General features: G+C 40.2%; 1 protein-coding gene across 1 annotated transcript in view; it reads left to right on the forward strand.

Annotated features, from left to right (window-relative positions):
* The first annotated feature begins 6,345 nt into the window (after positions 1-6,345).
* The window catches only part of edil3a (EGF like and discoidin domains 3a), a 92,258-nt gene continuing 82,660 nt past the window's right edge, over positions 6,346-15,943 (forward strand). The window contains exon 1 of the mRNA XM_086031449.1: positions 6,346-6,676. Within this exon, the coding sequence (XP_085887575.1) occupies positions 6,613-6,676 (64 nt within the window). The 5' untranslated portion in view covers positions 6,346-6,612. The remainder of the gene's footprint in view (positions 6,677-15,943) is intronic.

Genomic DNA, 15,943 nt, shown 5'->3' on the forward strand with positions numbered 1-15,943 from the left:
TAATCAAAAATGATTAATCTTGAAAAGGGAGGTGTTGACAGTTAATTATTTCCATACAGAAAAAAAAGTCTTGGATACTTGTTATAATTCAAACAAGATAGTTGTCGGGATTGTTTAATTACATTGAAGATAATATTGAAATCAAAATATTGAAATCAAGCAGACTGTTCAAGTCTGTCAAATCTGTTGTCTACGAGCTGAGAGCATGCAAACATATTTACAGAGCTGGACATTCCGTCAGACTGATGGACCGGTCCGTCGGTCCGTCACTGCTTTTATTACAATTATATTACAATCCAATGCCCTTGTATTTGAACAATGCAGAAGTATCACTTTAATTACAAAGTATTGATGAGCATGTTTCCCTGGAAAGAAGTCTTTGTGAGAAGTTGCCTTTTCATCGAAGCTAATAGCAGCTGAAGCAGAATTAATACAACGCAGTTGCTTTTCAGTTTAACTTCATGGGTGAAAGCACCTCACGGAAATAGAATATTCATTAAATCCTGTAGAACAGGGGTCACCAAGTTCGGTCCTCAGGGGCACCTATCCTGCATGTTTTCCATCTCTCCCCGCTGCAACACACCTGATTGAAATGATCAGCTCATCAGCAAGCTTTTCAGAAGCCTGATAATGATACAGATCATTTGAAACAGGTGTGTTGTAGCAGGGAGAGATGGAAAACATGCAGGATAGGTGCCCTTGAGGACCGGACTTGGTGACCCCTGCTGTAGAAAGTAGAAAGGTAGCTAGTCAGATTCGTCTTTTTTTTCTTTTTCTCATTATTAAAGGCCTGGGCAAAACTACTAAGCAATCGAAGGTTTAGCAGAGCTAAGTTGGCCATTGAAATGTCAGTTTCACTGGATCTTTGGTTGGGGTCAATATATTGACATAGTGAAAATTCTCAGTGGGTTCTTCAACCAGTACACAGTGTGAGTGGAATATGATAGCTGTCAGTGTGCGTTTTTGCTCCATTCTTATCCAGACTGACATGTAACAGTAATATTTAAGAACACCCGCTGGAATATGTGAATAATTCACATGGAATGTGAGCAGCTAACTGTGCTTATGACAGGCAATGACAAGAAAGATTTTTAACTTTAACATCACCGTCTTTAACAAACATCATCCTTGCCGTTGTTACATATCAATGTGAGAATCGTTTTCCGGCAGTCAACCATCCATTTTCAAAATGCTTCATTCAGAATCAAGGGTCTGGCTAAATCCCCTCTCACTTGATTTAAGTGGCATTTATTTTTGAGACATTTGTTGTTGTTTTTTTAACCCTCTACACGTTTCATTTTCCATGCACACAGTATCTTCCTGGTCAATGTTGAACTATGCCATGAGTATCTTTATAATCATTTTATATATCAGGGGTGAGTGAGAGAGTGAGAGAGTGAGAGAGAGACGGATCAATGAAGAAAAGAAAAATGGTGATTCTTATGCTGGTTTACTTTGTCAGTGTTTAGAAATTCCCATATGAACCTTTGAAGACCAGCAGTTTTATCACCTCACACAACTGCAGAGCAGAGTGAAAAAAATAGTTAATTGAATGTAATTTTCCATCATTACAGTCGTTAAGACTAATTTAAGTGCAAGTTTCAAACCAGAAAACAGTACACGGCTGTGGTTTACTTTCTATGCACGGAAACTTGGCGTAAAGGGTCACTTCCCTCTTTTAATCTGCTCCTTTTCCACCCTTGCAGTGTCTGTGGGAGTCTTGGTTTTGATCCATCATCCTTGTGTTGACACGGTGGAAACACTGCTCGGCAGTGGAACATTTCTTCACACATTGAGTAAATGGTTTAAATTCGCTGTAAATTTATGACACACAGTGTAGGTAGGTAATCCAGTTGTTTCTTGCTTTAAAAAAGCTGAAGGTCACTCATGAACTGTTTATTGTTGGCTTTGGAGCACCACAGAAAGAATATGTGAAAGCCTTTTTGGATTTTGAGAATGAGTTAATGTTGTATGGTTTGATACCTTTAAAAACAAATATGTGATTGTGCCACTTTATTAGCCCCTAAAACCAGGTTAAAAAGCAAATGATTTGAATAGTGCAGTACTCTTGCAACTAAATTTTTACGAGATCTTTGATCTACTTAGCTATTTCCACAGTCTAAAGAGAAACCTAAGTCCAACCCTAGAAGAAGAAAGCAAACAACAAAAATGTGAGCCATTGTTATAAGTGAAATTACTGAAAAAGACAGAGAAAAAAAAACATTTTAGCAGTGTGACAATGTGGAGTTATAGTCTGAGGTGCACTGGTGAAATGCCTGCCTAAAAATAGTGGTGCCTCAAAATGACTTTTGAGGTTCACTGCCGCTTTACTTCATTAAGTTGAATACAAGTTGGTATGGTGTTTTTTGTTAGCTGAATTGACACAATACTACGAAATGGAACTCCAGAACAGTAAAATTAACTACTCGGCATTCCCAGACAATTATTAAAAGTTTCCAGAGTGTGAGGTGACCAACAAATTCTTGATTTAGTCACGGTGGTGGTGGTCTATGGATTCCACCGGCACATACCATCATGATTATAGTTGCACACTGGGACCAGATCCTGGAAAATGATCCAGTCAAATCCGCTGAATGTCTTTGAAACAAAAATAATACTTTAGATTCAATGCAATATCTCAAAATCTTATTAGATGATCAAATGTCATCATATCTGCCTTCAAAGACGAAAATGCAGCCAGTGGTTGTGTAATGACAGCACTGACATGGTAGCAAGATGTTTGCTGATGAAAATGTGAGACATCTACGCTGAAGCCAGACAGCTCAGATGTCTGTGATGAGGGGAGGGGAGAAATATAGATGCTTACAGTGGGTAACATAACTCCATTGTGTGTCCCAGTGCTGAGGAAAATATGATACAATGCAATATTCTCTTTGGAATTAATTCAATGTCTTTTCTCCAAGAGCGTCAATTTGAGTGTAGCTTTCCTTCCTTACCACATCCCACACTCTCTCTCTGCCTCTCCCACTTTCTTCATCCGTCTGTTCTGTTTCCATCCTTTTCCTTCCCTCTACCGCCACCAGAAGCAGTAGCAGCAGCAGAAGCAGTGCACTTTCCCTTTGCCTTAGGCTTTTGGGAGACTACGTTTGTGGCGAGTGTAAAGAGAGGGCGAAACAAGACTCTAGCCTAGAAGTTTGATTGGGACGGACGAGAATCTGGAGACTTGGGATGAGATGAGAGTGAGTGAGAAAAAAAAAAAAATCAGGTCCAGTGAGTTGTGGAGGGGAGGAGTGAAAAGCCAATAGAATCATTGACAGGAAAACGGGGGAGAAAGTGCTTATCCCCTTACTGGCTGTTTTGAAGAGGTTAACCTCATTAATTTTGCGGCTATGGAAATGTTGAGGGCATGACATGTAATAAAGCCTCGTGCTAATGGTACACACTCGGATGGAATGCGTACTCGGGTCATCGTCAAGTTTTAATTTGAGACTATTTCTGCCTCATAGATGGTTAACCCCTGTCTCGACCCGGTTGATCGAAAAAAAGTCTTTGTATCCTTCAAGGAGAGCATTAGTGTCAGGCGGGCTGCCCCGTCAACTCTCAAACTTTGGAAGCAATGAAAACATGGCCACATCTCAGTGGATAAAATAATAGGGGGGGAAAAGTAGTAAATGAATCAAATATGAGAAGGTCACTGTGTTTTCCAGCCCGTTGCTCATCCTAAGCGGGTCCCCGTGGATCTTAATGAGGATGGATGTGAGCTCTGCAGGACTCAGTGGTCTGAGTTCAGCCACTCAAAAAAAAGCAAGCGAAGGGCAAGCAAGACAAGGAAAGTTGAGTTTAGAGGCAGGACTGATGTTTCAGATAAACGACCGTGAAGGATTTAGTGTGCCTAGCTGAGGGACTATATTCGGTCTGTAGAGTGGAAGGAGGTTAACGGTCATCCTTGTGGCTCGTGTGGAAGCAAACGTCCAACGAGGATTATTTTATTCCTTGAAACTGCAGAGTCCACAAATGTTTATGCCGGCTAAACAATACATCCTTAATCCGAGTCTTAACAAAGAAGAGGCGCTCTGAAGAAATACTCCCCCATGTTTAGTTAATTTCTCAGTGGATCCATGGATTGTGATCAATCCCATTTAAATGTTTTAGGAAAATGATTTGTAATTAGTGAGAGTAACTGAGACCCTGTTTTCTGTGAAAGCAAAAGCTGACAATACGAAAAGTGCAAAAAAAAAAAAAAAGTGCAAATATGATTGTAGGAACGTTAGGATTGAAGGTGGTATCGCATGGAGGTGCGAGGGAACGTAACTGACCAACTGGGATGATTTATGAGACTTGACTAAGTGCATAAAGTTAGAGGTCTATATCTGCATTAAACAAAAGGACACCCGATAGCTTTCATGATTCATGAAGCCGAGGTTGCGAATAACTCAAGGTCAGACTGATAACTATGCGATGTTGGGTGATGATGTCCTCCGCGGTCAAACGCCTGTGGAAAAAGAAAGAGTTTGAGTTTATACCTTTGCAGAACTAATTTCTCTTGCATGCTCTTTTGCAGCTATTATTGTAAATAACACATCTGAAAGGTAATGAATAATAATAGATACATAAGAACTCTATGTGTAATTGCTGTGCGCGATCTAAACAGTTAATTACAGTGCCCGTTGTGGGTTAATGGCTGTGTAAATTTGGAACAGCGAAAGTGCAATTGTCAGAATCATTTAACCCCTGGTTCTAAAGTAATACAATGGCCCGTAAAGAAACACCTTGTGCAAATGAACATGATAATGAAAGCTTAGCTTATGTGCATGCATTAGTTCACACAACGAGACACATTTCACAATACATCATTAATTTGAACCCTTCCAAGATCATCATGTAATTTCTGGAAAACTAAGTTGCTCCCGATTTCTTCACAAATCCACTGATCCAGGCTTCTCAGGCTTGAACTTGTTACAGCAGGTTAGAGCAAGGCTGAAAAGATTCAATCAAAAAGCAAATTTGCGGGGACAGATTCGGCATCTTCCATTGTGTGTGCTTCCGAAGAGGAAAGAGTGGAGCCGTCTCCATCATTGAGACATTTACCCCTTCTACACTGATGTTTCCCCCCTGGGTGGTACAGAGCCACTGTTTGGTCTCACCATGATGTATGGACTGAGCAGAGATGGAACCGTGCAGTTGAATGTCGTGAAAGTGAGAAGGCAGTACAGGTGGTTAACATCTCAACATTGAAAGAATGCCAGCTCACTGCCTTCAATGATAATGTCGTCCATTTTAGTGTCTTCAACCAGCAAATCGGGCTTGGGAAAACTGTATATCTTTAAGTTCGTCCAGTGACGTTGGTGGGTGGTTATAAATAAATAAATTAAATAAAACAAAAGAGAACCAAGCAACAACCTCTGGTCCTTATTTGTGAACCAGACCAAAAAACATTATGTGCACCCCTGACTCCAAACTATTACTGTATATGTGGTAATGCATACAATACAGAGAGATATTCAGTACAGTATTAGGTATTTGTTTCCAGCTGCCATTATGGTGACTTTTTCTTGTCAAGGGTGAAAGTCCACAGGTGAAAATTTCATAACAAACTGACTGAGATGGAGGCTGGATCTACACATACTTGACAGTTGAAGTTAAATGTCGTATATGTACCTTTAAAATAAATTGTTTTAAACCACAGACTCAACTACAGGGGTCAATATCAGGGTTATTCCAAAATTGGATCGTTATCAAGCTTTTGCAGAGCTTGCTTATGAGATCCTGATCATTTGAATGAGGTGTGTTGGAAGCCATTTAAAACATTACTGGATAGTGGCCCTGAAGAACTGCAGTTGCCCACTGCAGATATAAGGTGAGTCCTCTCCTCTGTCATATTTTCTTCAATATTTTCAGCCTTAATGTAGTGTGTCACTTAAACCAACACAACCCTGTTCCTCATTATCATGAAGACATTAATATCAACGTTTTAAAAAAAAAAAAAAATATATATATATATATATATATATATATAGCTATGTTTGTTCTTGACCAATTACCATCGCAGCTAACACGGCTAGCATGTAGCCTACTTGAGCACAAACTCTAACATTAGCAGTTATTTGCAACCGTGTTATTGTAATTAGGGTATACATTCGTAAGGATTGTGTCAAAAATATCAACATATATATGACAAAATAAAATATGTCATGGGACAGCAATATAAAATAAATACTTCTAAATGTCAATGAAAGTAAAAGACTGATGATATAATCAAACAAATGTGCCCTCGGTCACAGTTTGGGTCTTTCTCCACCGATAGTGCGAGCGGATTTTATTTTGTAGGACACAACCGGAAATGCTTGTCACTGTATCTTGCCTAACTTGAACGGTGGTCCTGACGAGTTGCGCGCACGCATGCAGCTCTGTCTCCACTCACTGCGGTAGTAACGGGCACCAGGCAACCTCTCTCCACTTGTTCCGGCGTGTCTCTCCACTCCGCTACAGCACAGAGGAGGACTTCATCAAACAGGACATATTTATCCGTTCCAGTGCTCTCCTGGAGGTGACGGAGGGACAACTTTTAGTTGATCTCGTTGTGATTCCCACGCCCCCCCTCCTTCTCTTCCATCTTTGCTGAAGAAGCACGTCTCTTCCCGTTCTGAGAGGATGGGACCGCTCCTCCTCTCCATCGCCCTGTGCGTGAGCGTCGCTGTCCCGCAGCATGTGATGGGTGAGTGGGAAAAGCCTTCCACTTGTTACCGCACGAAGTGATTATTTGTTTAAAATAACCAGTTGTGTTTTGTGCGTAAACATTACTATAGTTGTGTTTGTATCCCGTGCGTTATTGGAATTAGACCGCGCTGACATATTTCCCATATTTATGATTAAAAAACGCATCTCGTCATTGTAGCAATTTACACCATCACGTTTGTTATTCCTCTGCCAATTAAGGGGCTTTCGGAAAGTCATGTATAATGCACTCTCATCATGAGGTAGGTTTGGTGCCACTGGATAACAAGCTGATCAGACAAAGAGCCGTGACTTTTAATTCCCCTCAAACTGAATTAGTCGAGGGCAAAAAGATAAGGGTTGTTTGCCATAATATTAGACTGAGACTTTTATTTAGCGTGTTGCCTTTTGGAATGACTTGAGGACAAGTGAAATACTTAAAATTGGGCTCATTCAATGTGTGGCTGCTGCAGATTCACACTAGTGTTATTTTACATCGGAAATATTGTGTCGTTTTTAAGGTTTCACCAAAATCCGTTGTTCTTCAACATTTCTCCACCAATTCAGCATATACGTCTCTTTCAGGACATCTAGGCACAAATTTTCCACATTTCCCCAATGCCTATTTTTTTCCCAAAAAACTCAGGTGAATGAGACAGTCAACATTTCTTCTTGAAAGTTCAAACCTTTAGGCTCATTCAGGACGTTTTGGGAAATATTTTTCACATTCCAAAAATTCACACTTTCACAAATGCCACACTTTTCATCATAAAATTCACAAATTAAAGATATTTTACAGACATATCTCTTTCTGCCACATTTCTTGACTGATTCACACCATTCCAACCTAAAATGGTGAAGCAGTAAATCTTGGCAGTTATTCCCATTCCCAGATTCTCAACTGTTCATAATAAACAAATGTTCAGAGCTATTTTACATTACTCCCTCCTTCAACAATTCTAGACTTATTCAAAGTACCATTCCAACTTCAAACTGTTTTGGTCATTCATGGCATTTTAGGAACTGTACCCTTTCCCAGAATTCCCACATTATCATGATAAAACAACCAAAAAAAATCACCAAATTCAAGTCGCACATCATACTATTTCAACATCTCCATTAAATCTGCTTTTCAGCGTCAGCATGCAGTTTCTACAGAAACAACATTCTCTAGTCAGTTTTACAGTATTCAGCTGGTTGCTTGAGCTCCTGATTAAACATCCTCCTCCATCTTTGCCCTCCAGTTGTGTGGTGACAGGACGATGGTAAGCCTTTCTATAGTGTATATTTTTCAGTCAGAGTCAGGGCAAGCTTACCTGTGGGATTTCTGCAGAAAGCAGCGTAGCTCTCCATGGAAGTGGGTCATGACAGCCTCCCTGTCTGCGCACATTTAGTAACATGCACGCCTCGGGAGTCACACATGTCATACAGACTGAGTTCCGGAGGCGCCCTAAGCCTGTCGGTGTCAAATGTGTGGTCGACTCCTGTAATGAAGGCAGCGATGTTGACTTATTTCAGCAAAAATACCAGCCCAATGAATTATCGTTGTCTTGCGCCAAATCTGAGTAATCCATAGGCAGGAGCTATCTTGAGGAGTTGGCGGATAATATAAAAGGTTGACAGAATGCTGTCTTTTATTTTTGAGTTACGACCAGAATCCAACCACATGGAACTTGGGCTCATTGGGGATTCTCTTTGTTGACACCCTGCACAGGCTTTATTCTTTGCTTGAGGTGGCAAGTGTCCTCTGAGAGACAGATGCTAGCAAACACCCTTTGGAGGATATCATAGAGTGTCTTTGTCCTCCAGAACAAATTGATGGGGTGGAAGCGTTCGCCTTCAGGTAAAACAGACTGCATTGTTTTAAGGGAGCATCGCAATACATCTCTTTCTCTGCTTGGTGACTGGCGCTGAGTCGCACACATTGTTTAGGACCCCGGCTGTCCAGCTGCGCAAGGCAGCACATGACTGCTCCCGTGGGCCCCAGCTATGTGAACGGAAAGATGCTTTTGTGCTTGTTCAGAACGGCAGCTTTAATGAATATTATGCATCTTGTTTCCGGGTTCTGTCCTTTCATAATGGCTGTGAAATTAGAGTCTCTTAGGCAAATCTGGACGGCCATCTGGAAAGGCGATGCTGTGGTTGTTTGTTATTGATGAGTCATGACAAGTATTGTACTGTTGGTCACTGTTCATGTTGCTAATGAAACCTTTACACATTAGAAGTTTGATTAACATGTTGTTTTATGATGGTTGGGGTTTTAGATGCATGGGCAAAATTTGTTTATCTTCCTCAGATTTTAAATCTCGGAGAAACAGACAAGGATTTTTCTATGGCTAGCAGTACCACACAAAATACATTCACCCATATGGTAGCCACAATTCTTGCTTAAAACCCCAGCTGGAAAAGTGTTCAAATATGGCAGAACTTGTGGAAATGGGGCATACATATTTATTTGGTTCATCGTAGGAATAGGCCAGTATTTTATTCTGCCTGCATGATCAAAATATAATGGTTTCTCAGTATTGCAATCACAGATCTGAAATCATTTTGAAATGTTTGAATTAATAGCTTTCCCCCCCCCCCACACTCTGTTACTAGAGTAGTAGACAAGAAAAGAAACAGTTGAATTTTTGGAAATACAATTATTTAATACAACCAGAAAATTACTTATTTTCAGAAAATCATCTACTTCTCTGTTTTTCTCTGCTTTGTGAAGTAACATCTGAGCGGCAACGAACAGATGTTAGCCGAGCCAGTTAGCTAATTATCTGCCAAAGTAGCGAGTCGAGGGTATTTATTTCACCAATTGTAGACATCTCGTAGTTGGTTGCAAATGTTCATTTCAAGATAGAGTTGTACTGTAGATATATATTTACGTTAACTTGAATTTGTCTAGGAGTGATGGGTGGGCCTTCTCCTAAAAGTGATAGAATATTGAAATAATTGCTCTGTCCAACAACAACTCTTGGGAAGCAAGAGGTGGTACTCCCCAAAAATTACCCCCAAAAATAGACTTTTTCAAAAAGGGGAAAAGCTGTCGTCTCACTTGCTACTTGCACCAACGACGAGAGGCGGGCGGCGCCGTGTCACTTTGCCTCCAATGACGGATTAAAAAGAAAAATCGGAACATTTTAGCGTTTTCAAAACAATGATTTCTTTCAAAACCATGCATAACCGTAAAATTAGTAACTGGCCCAAGGTTAGTCTATGGTTTGCCACAATGAACAAAAACAGCAGTCTTACGGATTAAATGGATGCGGATGATAACAATCGTTTGAAAAGCTCCTTATATTTAAGATGGCGAAAGTTGTAGTTTAAATCCAGGTGACTTTGAATAACAATGGCTTGTGGCCGACCTCTACAGTGTCCTTCACTCTGCTTTTAAAAGTCGTGGTCTTCAATCAGTCGAGAGAGGTCATGCCACCGTCAAGATCCCGTGCAATGACGATCAAAGGGAGTCAAAGTCACTCATTGGAGGACAAGTCGTACAAAATGGTGGATCAGGATTTATGAGTCAATCTAATAACGCCCTCCCTCATCACTGGTGAGTGGCTTCACTTTTGATCATAGAACTTGATTCCCATAAGGATTTGAAAGTCATTTTATTTGTCTGTGATGCTGACAAGTTAATGGATACAGTGCCATTTGTCTTCGTGCCGCTCGGGTCTGTGTTGTGCTGCCCACATTTCAAGCTTGACTGATTAGAAGGACAGTAGAGGGACATTTATGGAGACTGCAAGGACACATGCTGAGGCAGTGCTTATCAAAGAACTTTAGTAGGACCTGAGAGAAGCACGGGTATAATAAAGTAACACCGGGTTAGCAAAATTGTGGGAATTTTCAAAGTAGGAAATTGTCAGTCGGAATGAATGAGGATTTATAGGAATTAAGTAGGACTTCAACAATTTCCAAGTTTCGAACTTTAATATAGTTGAGAAAAATATATTTTGGTACAATCCTGGCTAAAACAACCAGAAGTTCTTTGACTCAAAAGAAAATGGAACAATTAAATTAATGTACGACGATGCATGGATGCCTACACTGCAAATCTGCTGGTGTTAATTCAACACCATAGGACCGTTCCGTCCCTGGGACGGAATCCCCAGCTCTGATTACTTCACTATTCACACTTTCTGTACATTGTTGTTTGGTGGTGTATGCTGTTTGATTTTACTGTAATGTAAATTGGGTGCCCTGTCTAAATACAAGTTAAGAAACACTCTATTCATCATTCCATATACCAAACTTCCAATCTGAAAAAAATATCAGTGCAAAGCTGCTGTACTTCTCCTTGTTTACATGTTAACTCACTTGCTCAGTGACTCTTCAGCTGAAATTCATTTTAGTTGGTTTACATTCCACTAAGTAGAAAAAAATGCAGTGTGATGAAAAAAAAATCTGTCTGGTTGGACATTGTACTTTTAAATTGGTTAACAAGGTATATTCAACCCTTAAAGTATGTTTGTATTTTATACACTGCGTGTGTCATTGTATACACATGTAGGGGGTTTCAACTCAAAGTTCAGAGACAGTTATTATGGATGGATGATTTTCGCAATCTTTACGTGAGCCAAATACAGCTTTCCAGTTGTAATGGGTGCAGTTTGCCGAGGTGTCACAGCAGCATCAAACATCACCGATCACTGTCAGCTACGCGTGGCTCTACAGAAATTCAATGAAGACAAAATGACTTCGGATAATGTGTAAAACTGTGGCAGCTTGTAAATCAAGGGACAAGCAGTGGTGCTGTGATGCATTTCAAGAGTTAATGCTATTACATGCTTCGACGAATAACACGTTGACTTGTTGAGTGATCTTCGCGCAGGTCACTGTGAAGCGGTACATTTACCTGATTTTGGTGCAGGCAACGTGGCATCAGTTCCCACTCAGTGATGGTGTGAACGCTTGTCAGTCTGTGTATGTGCCTTGCGAATGACTGACAGTCCATCCTGGTTGTTGTCTGCCTTTTGCCCAAAGACAGCTGAGATATGCTCCAGCGAACCCGAGACCCCGAACAGGATGAGCAGTACAGAAAAAAAATGGATGGATTGGTGGATTGTCACACAAAAAGGAAGACAGACATTTTTTTTTACATAGTTGTGATTCTTCTGATATTTTCTCATTATTTTTTGTTAATGTTTTGCACTACAACATACTGCACCTGTTGCTGTACCACAATTGTTTGACCAAATCATCTCTTTCTCCCGATGAGCGAAGCTATTTAAGCATGTCTGTGTATTGCTCTACATTTTATTTCATTTTCAGCCTCATCTACTCTGCATTTTGCATTAGCTCTGTGAGTATATAGAGAGAATACTATTTGCAGTAAGCTTGACCATATATGAGGTGTGTGAGAGAAGTTACAGGGCTTGTGTCACAAAAGATACATTTCAAACTCAAACTATGGGTTTCCTCCTTGATTGGGGCCGTACGATCAACCAGCATGTCTACAATTTGCCTCATTTGCCAAAGATGAAACAATGTTGCTTCATGTATCGTGCTAGCCTTTTCTTATACTTAATTGCAGAGCTGGGCATTCCGCCTATGCGACGGACGACCATTTGTTAGGTGATAAACAAAAGACGGGAAACTTAAAAAAAATAGCCGCGATAACCATAGCCGGAAGCCCGTATTTTTTTGTCTATGTAATCGTCTATCGTCTATTTTCGCGGTGAAGCTTCAGTGGCCATGGCGTGGCTTCCATTTCCCGTTGGCCGCGGCCCAGGCTTTTTGAGAACTCCCGGGTCCTAAAAGGAGACATATTTAGTCCGGCTGCGGTGAGGCTTCCATGCCATGGTGAGTCTTTCGTTTCAAGTATCGCTCAGTGGGGCGGAGTAGGGGGTGAGTGGGTGCTAGTGTAAGTTGGTTGAAGGTGGTAGATGGAAATGCTAACGGAAGCACGTTTAAAACGATAGGCGGACCGGTTCATAGGCGATTACTATTTGGTCCGACTGGACAAAAAGGCGGATAGACAGAGCAGAGGCCTGTTCAATCATGAAAAAAGTGTGTTTTACAAAAGGGTTATTTGGGGTAATGGCATAAAGCATGTCGTTCATTGCAATTTGACATGTAATTCAGGCTATCTCCAGCACAGATGTCACAGATCACCCTTGGATTGCAAAAATAATTACAAGGACAAAGAGAGGAAGTGATCTTGAAAAGTCATTTTCAACGAACGACAACTATGCTTATAAAGCTTAAAAAAAAAATCAAGGGAAAGAATCATCATGCCCACTGAGTTATTACACTCTATTATCACGTAAAAGGGGAAGGGTTCTAACAAGCCGAGGGAATTGTTAAACACATGGTATAAAATAAACTAATTGGACTATCACATAGTAACTTCCGCTCTATTAAAACTATTAAAACACACACCGAAGTGAAGTAAGGTGAGGAGGGCAGGACTTCCTCAGGCGGACTGGTCTCTCTCCACAAAAAGATTGTATCCTCTGTTGAAATGAATGTTCTATTTGTTTTTCGGATTGTGGCAAAAATCATTTGCAGTGAAAAGATGCTGAGACTATAAGGACGTGACTGCATAAAATCCTTAGCGCTCAATTACTAATAGTCTAATGTTTACAATTGCTTTAGATTCTTTTTTTTTTTAGATTCCATGGCCATATTTTTTTACAGAACATCTGATACCTGGAAATATACCATCACTTTACCAAGTTTTAAATGTGTCATTGAAGTCAGATTATTGTAACCAGGTTGTTTTTGAACAACTGACAACAAAAGCGATATTGCGTTTAGTGCTACAATGTTTAACGCACCAAAATTTCTACCTCTCACTGAATGGATAAACATTTTTAAAGTTTTTAAAGCTTCCCATAGGAGAGTCTTGGTGAAAAGAGATGGGAGAAAATGACATTGTTGGCTGTCAGAAGGACAGGGAGTTCAGGCACAAATAAGCGGGTTTTCAGCATTCACAAACACATTTGGTACTTGTGAATGTATCTGGTGCTGTCTGTATTCACATAGAATCAGAAGAAGTATTGACATGTTCAATGCGTATTGTATTCAATTACATCACATTCATGGCGATTGCTGGAGTGCAAACCTCTGCCCAGGACATCCATCCATTTTCTGTTGCTCATTCTCTTATGTGTCTTAGGGATGAAGACAACACCATTGACCATGTGGCAAACACACTAACCACTTGGCCAACAATTCATATTTGGATCAGCACCAGAAGTCTGGATCCAGTTTCAGTTGATCATAATCCCGTTTGTCACTCGCTCATACAAAAGTGACACACCAAATGTTATCAATGCGTGTTACTTTTTGAGTTATCCTGAAAAAAACACACACGTACACAAAGAAATCCAGACGTGCAGATGATGACACCGTGTGACGACAAAAGCTAACATTGTCCACTGAATGCGAGAAACTTCACATTCCTCCTCCACTTTTTATAAACACACATTGTCACTTGCTGTCCAAACTAAAAATATATACATTACCAACATTGTTCACACACATTTCATAGTCAGTCATGGTTGTCATGAAAGCATTTAAAGATTGAGAAGGATCCGCCCTAATTTGACATTTTTCATGCAAAATTTATCCCGACCAGCTAATTTTACAGTTCAGACTATTATTAACCACATTGAGGTGTATGAAATATTTTCCCTAATGCACCTGTGGTGTCTCGGATTCTGCAGACACTAGCAGAACCTTACTGAAGGATGTGGTGAATGACTTGCTTCATCTTCTGACTAACTTTGAAGCTGACAAGTGTGTGACATGTTAATTGAGCAGCAAAAGTTTAAAACGGTTCAATGCAGTTCTTTCTCCTCCTTGCGCCTCTTGTCAAACTTGCTTAATGTGTTCCCGTTGGAAAGTTGAAGGATGTCATTGAAGATTAATTCAGTGTAGTTAGTATAAATTGTATGTATTTTGGAGTTTTGAATGCTGTGAAAACCACTGGCCACTTTTTGTGGAAAATTCAGTATAATAGCACCATGTAAACTTTTGAAATGCGCTGTTGCTCATATTTCAACACCTGAATGGAGCTCAGGCAACTGCAGTGAAAGTCCAGTTATGAAAGCAATATAGTAGGGATGTCACGATATGATAATATCACGATATGATCCTCACAACATGATGATTATCACAGTATTGTGGGGAGGTTGGCGATCTATAAAAAGCTCACAATACTGTATAAAAGCTCACGATATTGTAAAAAATCAAATAAAAAGAAGCTCATATTAAAAAAAAAAAAAAAAACATCACAATATCATACCTGTCAGCCTGGCAGGCCTGAATCTTACAAAAGTTGTATTTTGCCTGTAAATTGCTGTTTATAATCTTACACAGTATCTGTATATAATCTGACACAGTATCTATCGCCTTACCTCGTGAAAGTCGGCCATAGTTTGCAGTCGGAATCGCTAACGGACGCCTGTTGAAAATTAGAGTGCTGTTAGCAAAGAAGTTGGGCCGTACAGATTCGCAATGCACGGCGTACAAGTTTGAAAACGTGTCTCCACCTGTACAAATTACACCGAAAGTGTACAATTTGACAGATATGCAAGATTCTGTTTTTTTTTGCTACATAATAACAGCATTCCCAAAGAAACAGGCTTGGCCAGTCATGCAATTAGTCTTAAACATATTGAAGGTGGCGTCAAATTAAACTGCACTAATAGACTAACCACCAAAGGGTGCTGGAACTGCACAGCTAGAAAACAGCTTGGGCTTTTAAACAGATTTGCTGCTATTAATGTCGTGACATGACGACGACGATATATCGTGAGAATTTTAATATTGCAATATCACGATATTGCCAATATTGTGACATCCCTACAACATACTAATGGTCTGATAGCAAAATACCGAGTAGCTGTGCAACTTAGTTGAGACAGTATTCCACACCCTCTTGGTTCTTTGTAAAAAGCATTGCACGATCTGTTACAACTGAGTTGTCTATCTTGCGGGCATCTGTAAAAGGGTTCTGCCTAGTTGTCACACATGCACAAACTTGCATACGCTCTTTGCATTTCATTCCAATGTATAGTTCAGTCACGGTATTCATTCATGTGACAGTGAATTTGTGGTACGGTTTTCAGTTCGTTCTTTGCCCCGTTTTACTTTATGTGGTCATTTGGAGCAGCGCTTCCATCCCAGTCTCCTTAAGCTTCTTCTGGGAAACTGCAGTACATGTGGGAGATCTTGTCTGGTAGAAAGGTACAAACGATGGGAGGTGTCCAAGTTTATAATGAGGCTAAAAAGGCTCTCCTGGCTCACAAGCAAACTAGGGCAT

This window comes from Filicampus tigris, chromosome 5 (genome assembly GCF_054856515.1).
Source record: "Filicampus tigris isolate MCC_2025a chromosome 5, RoL_Ftig_1.0, whole genome shotgun sequence".
NCBI classification, from domain to species: Eukaryota; Metazoa; Chordata; class Actinopteri; order Syngnathiformes; family Syngnathidae; genus Filicampus; species Filicampus tigris.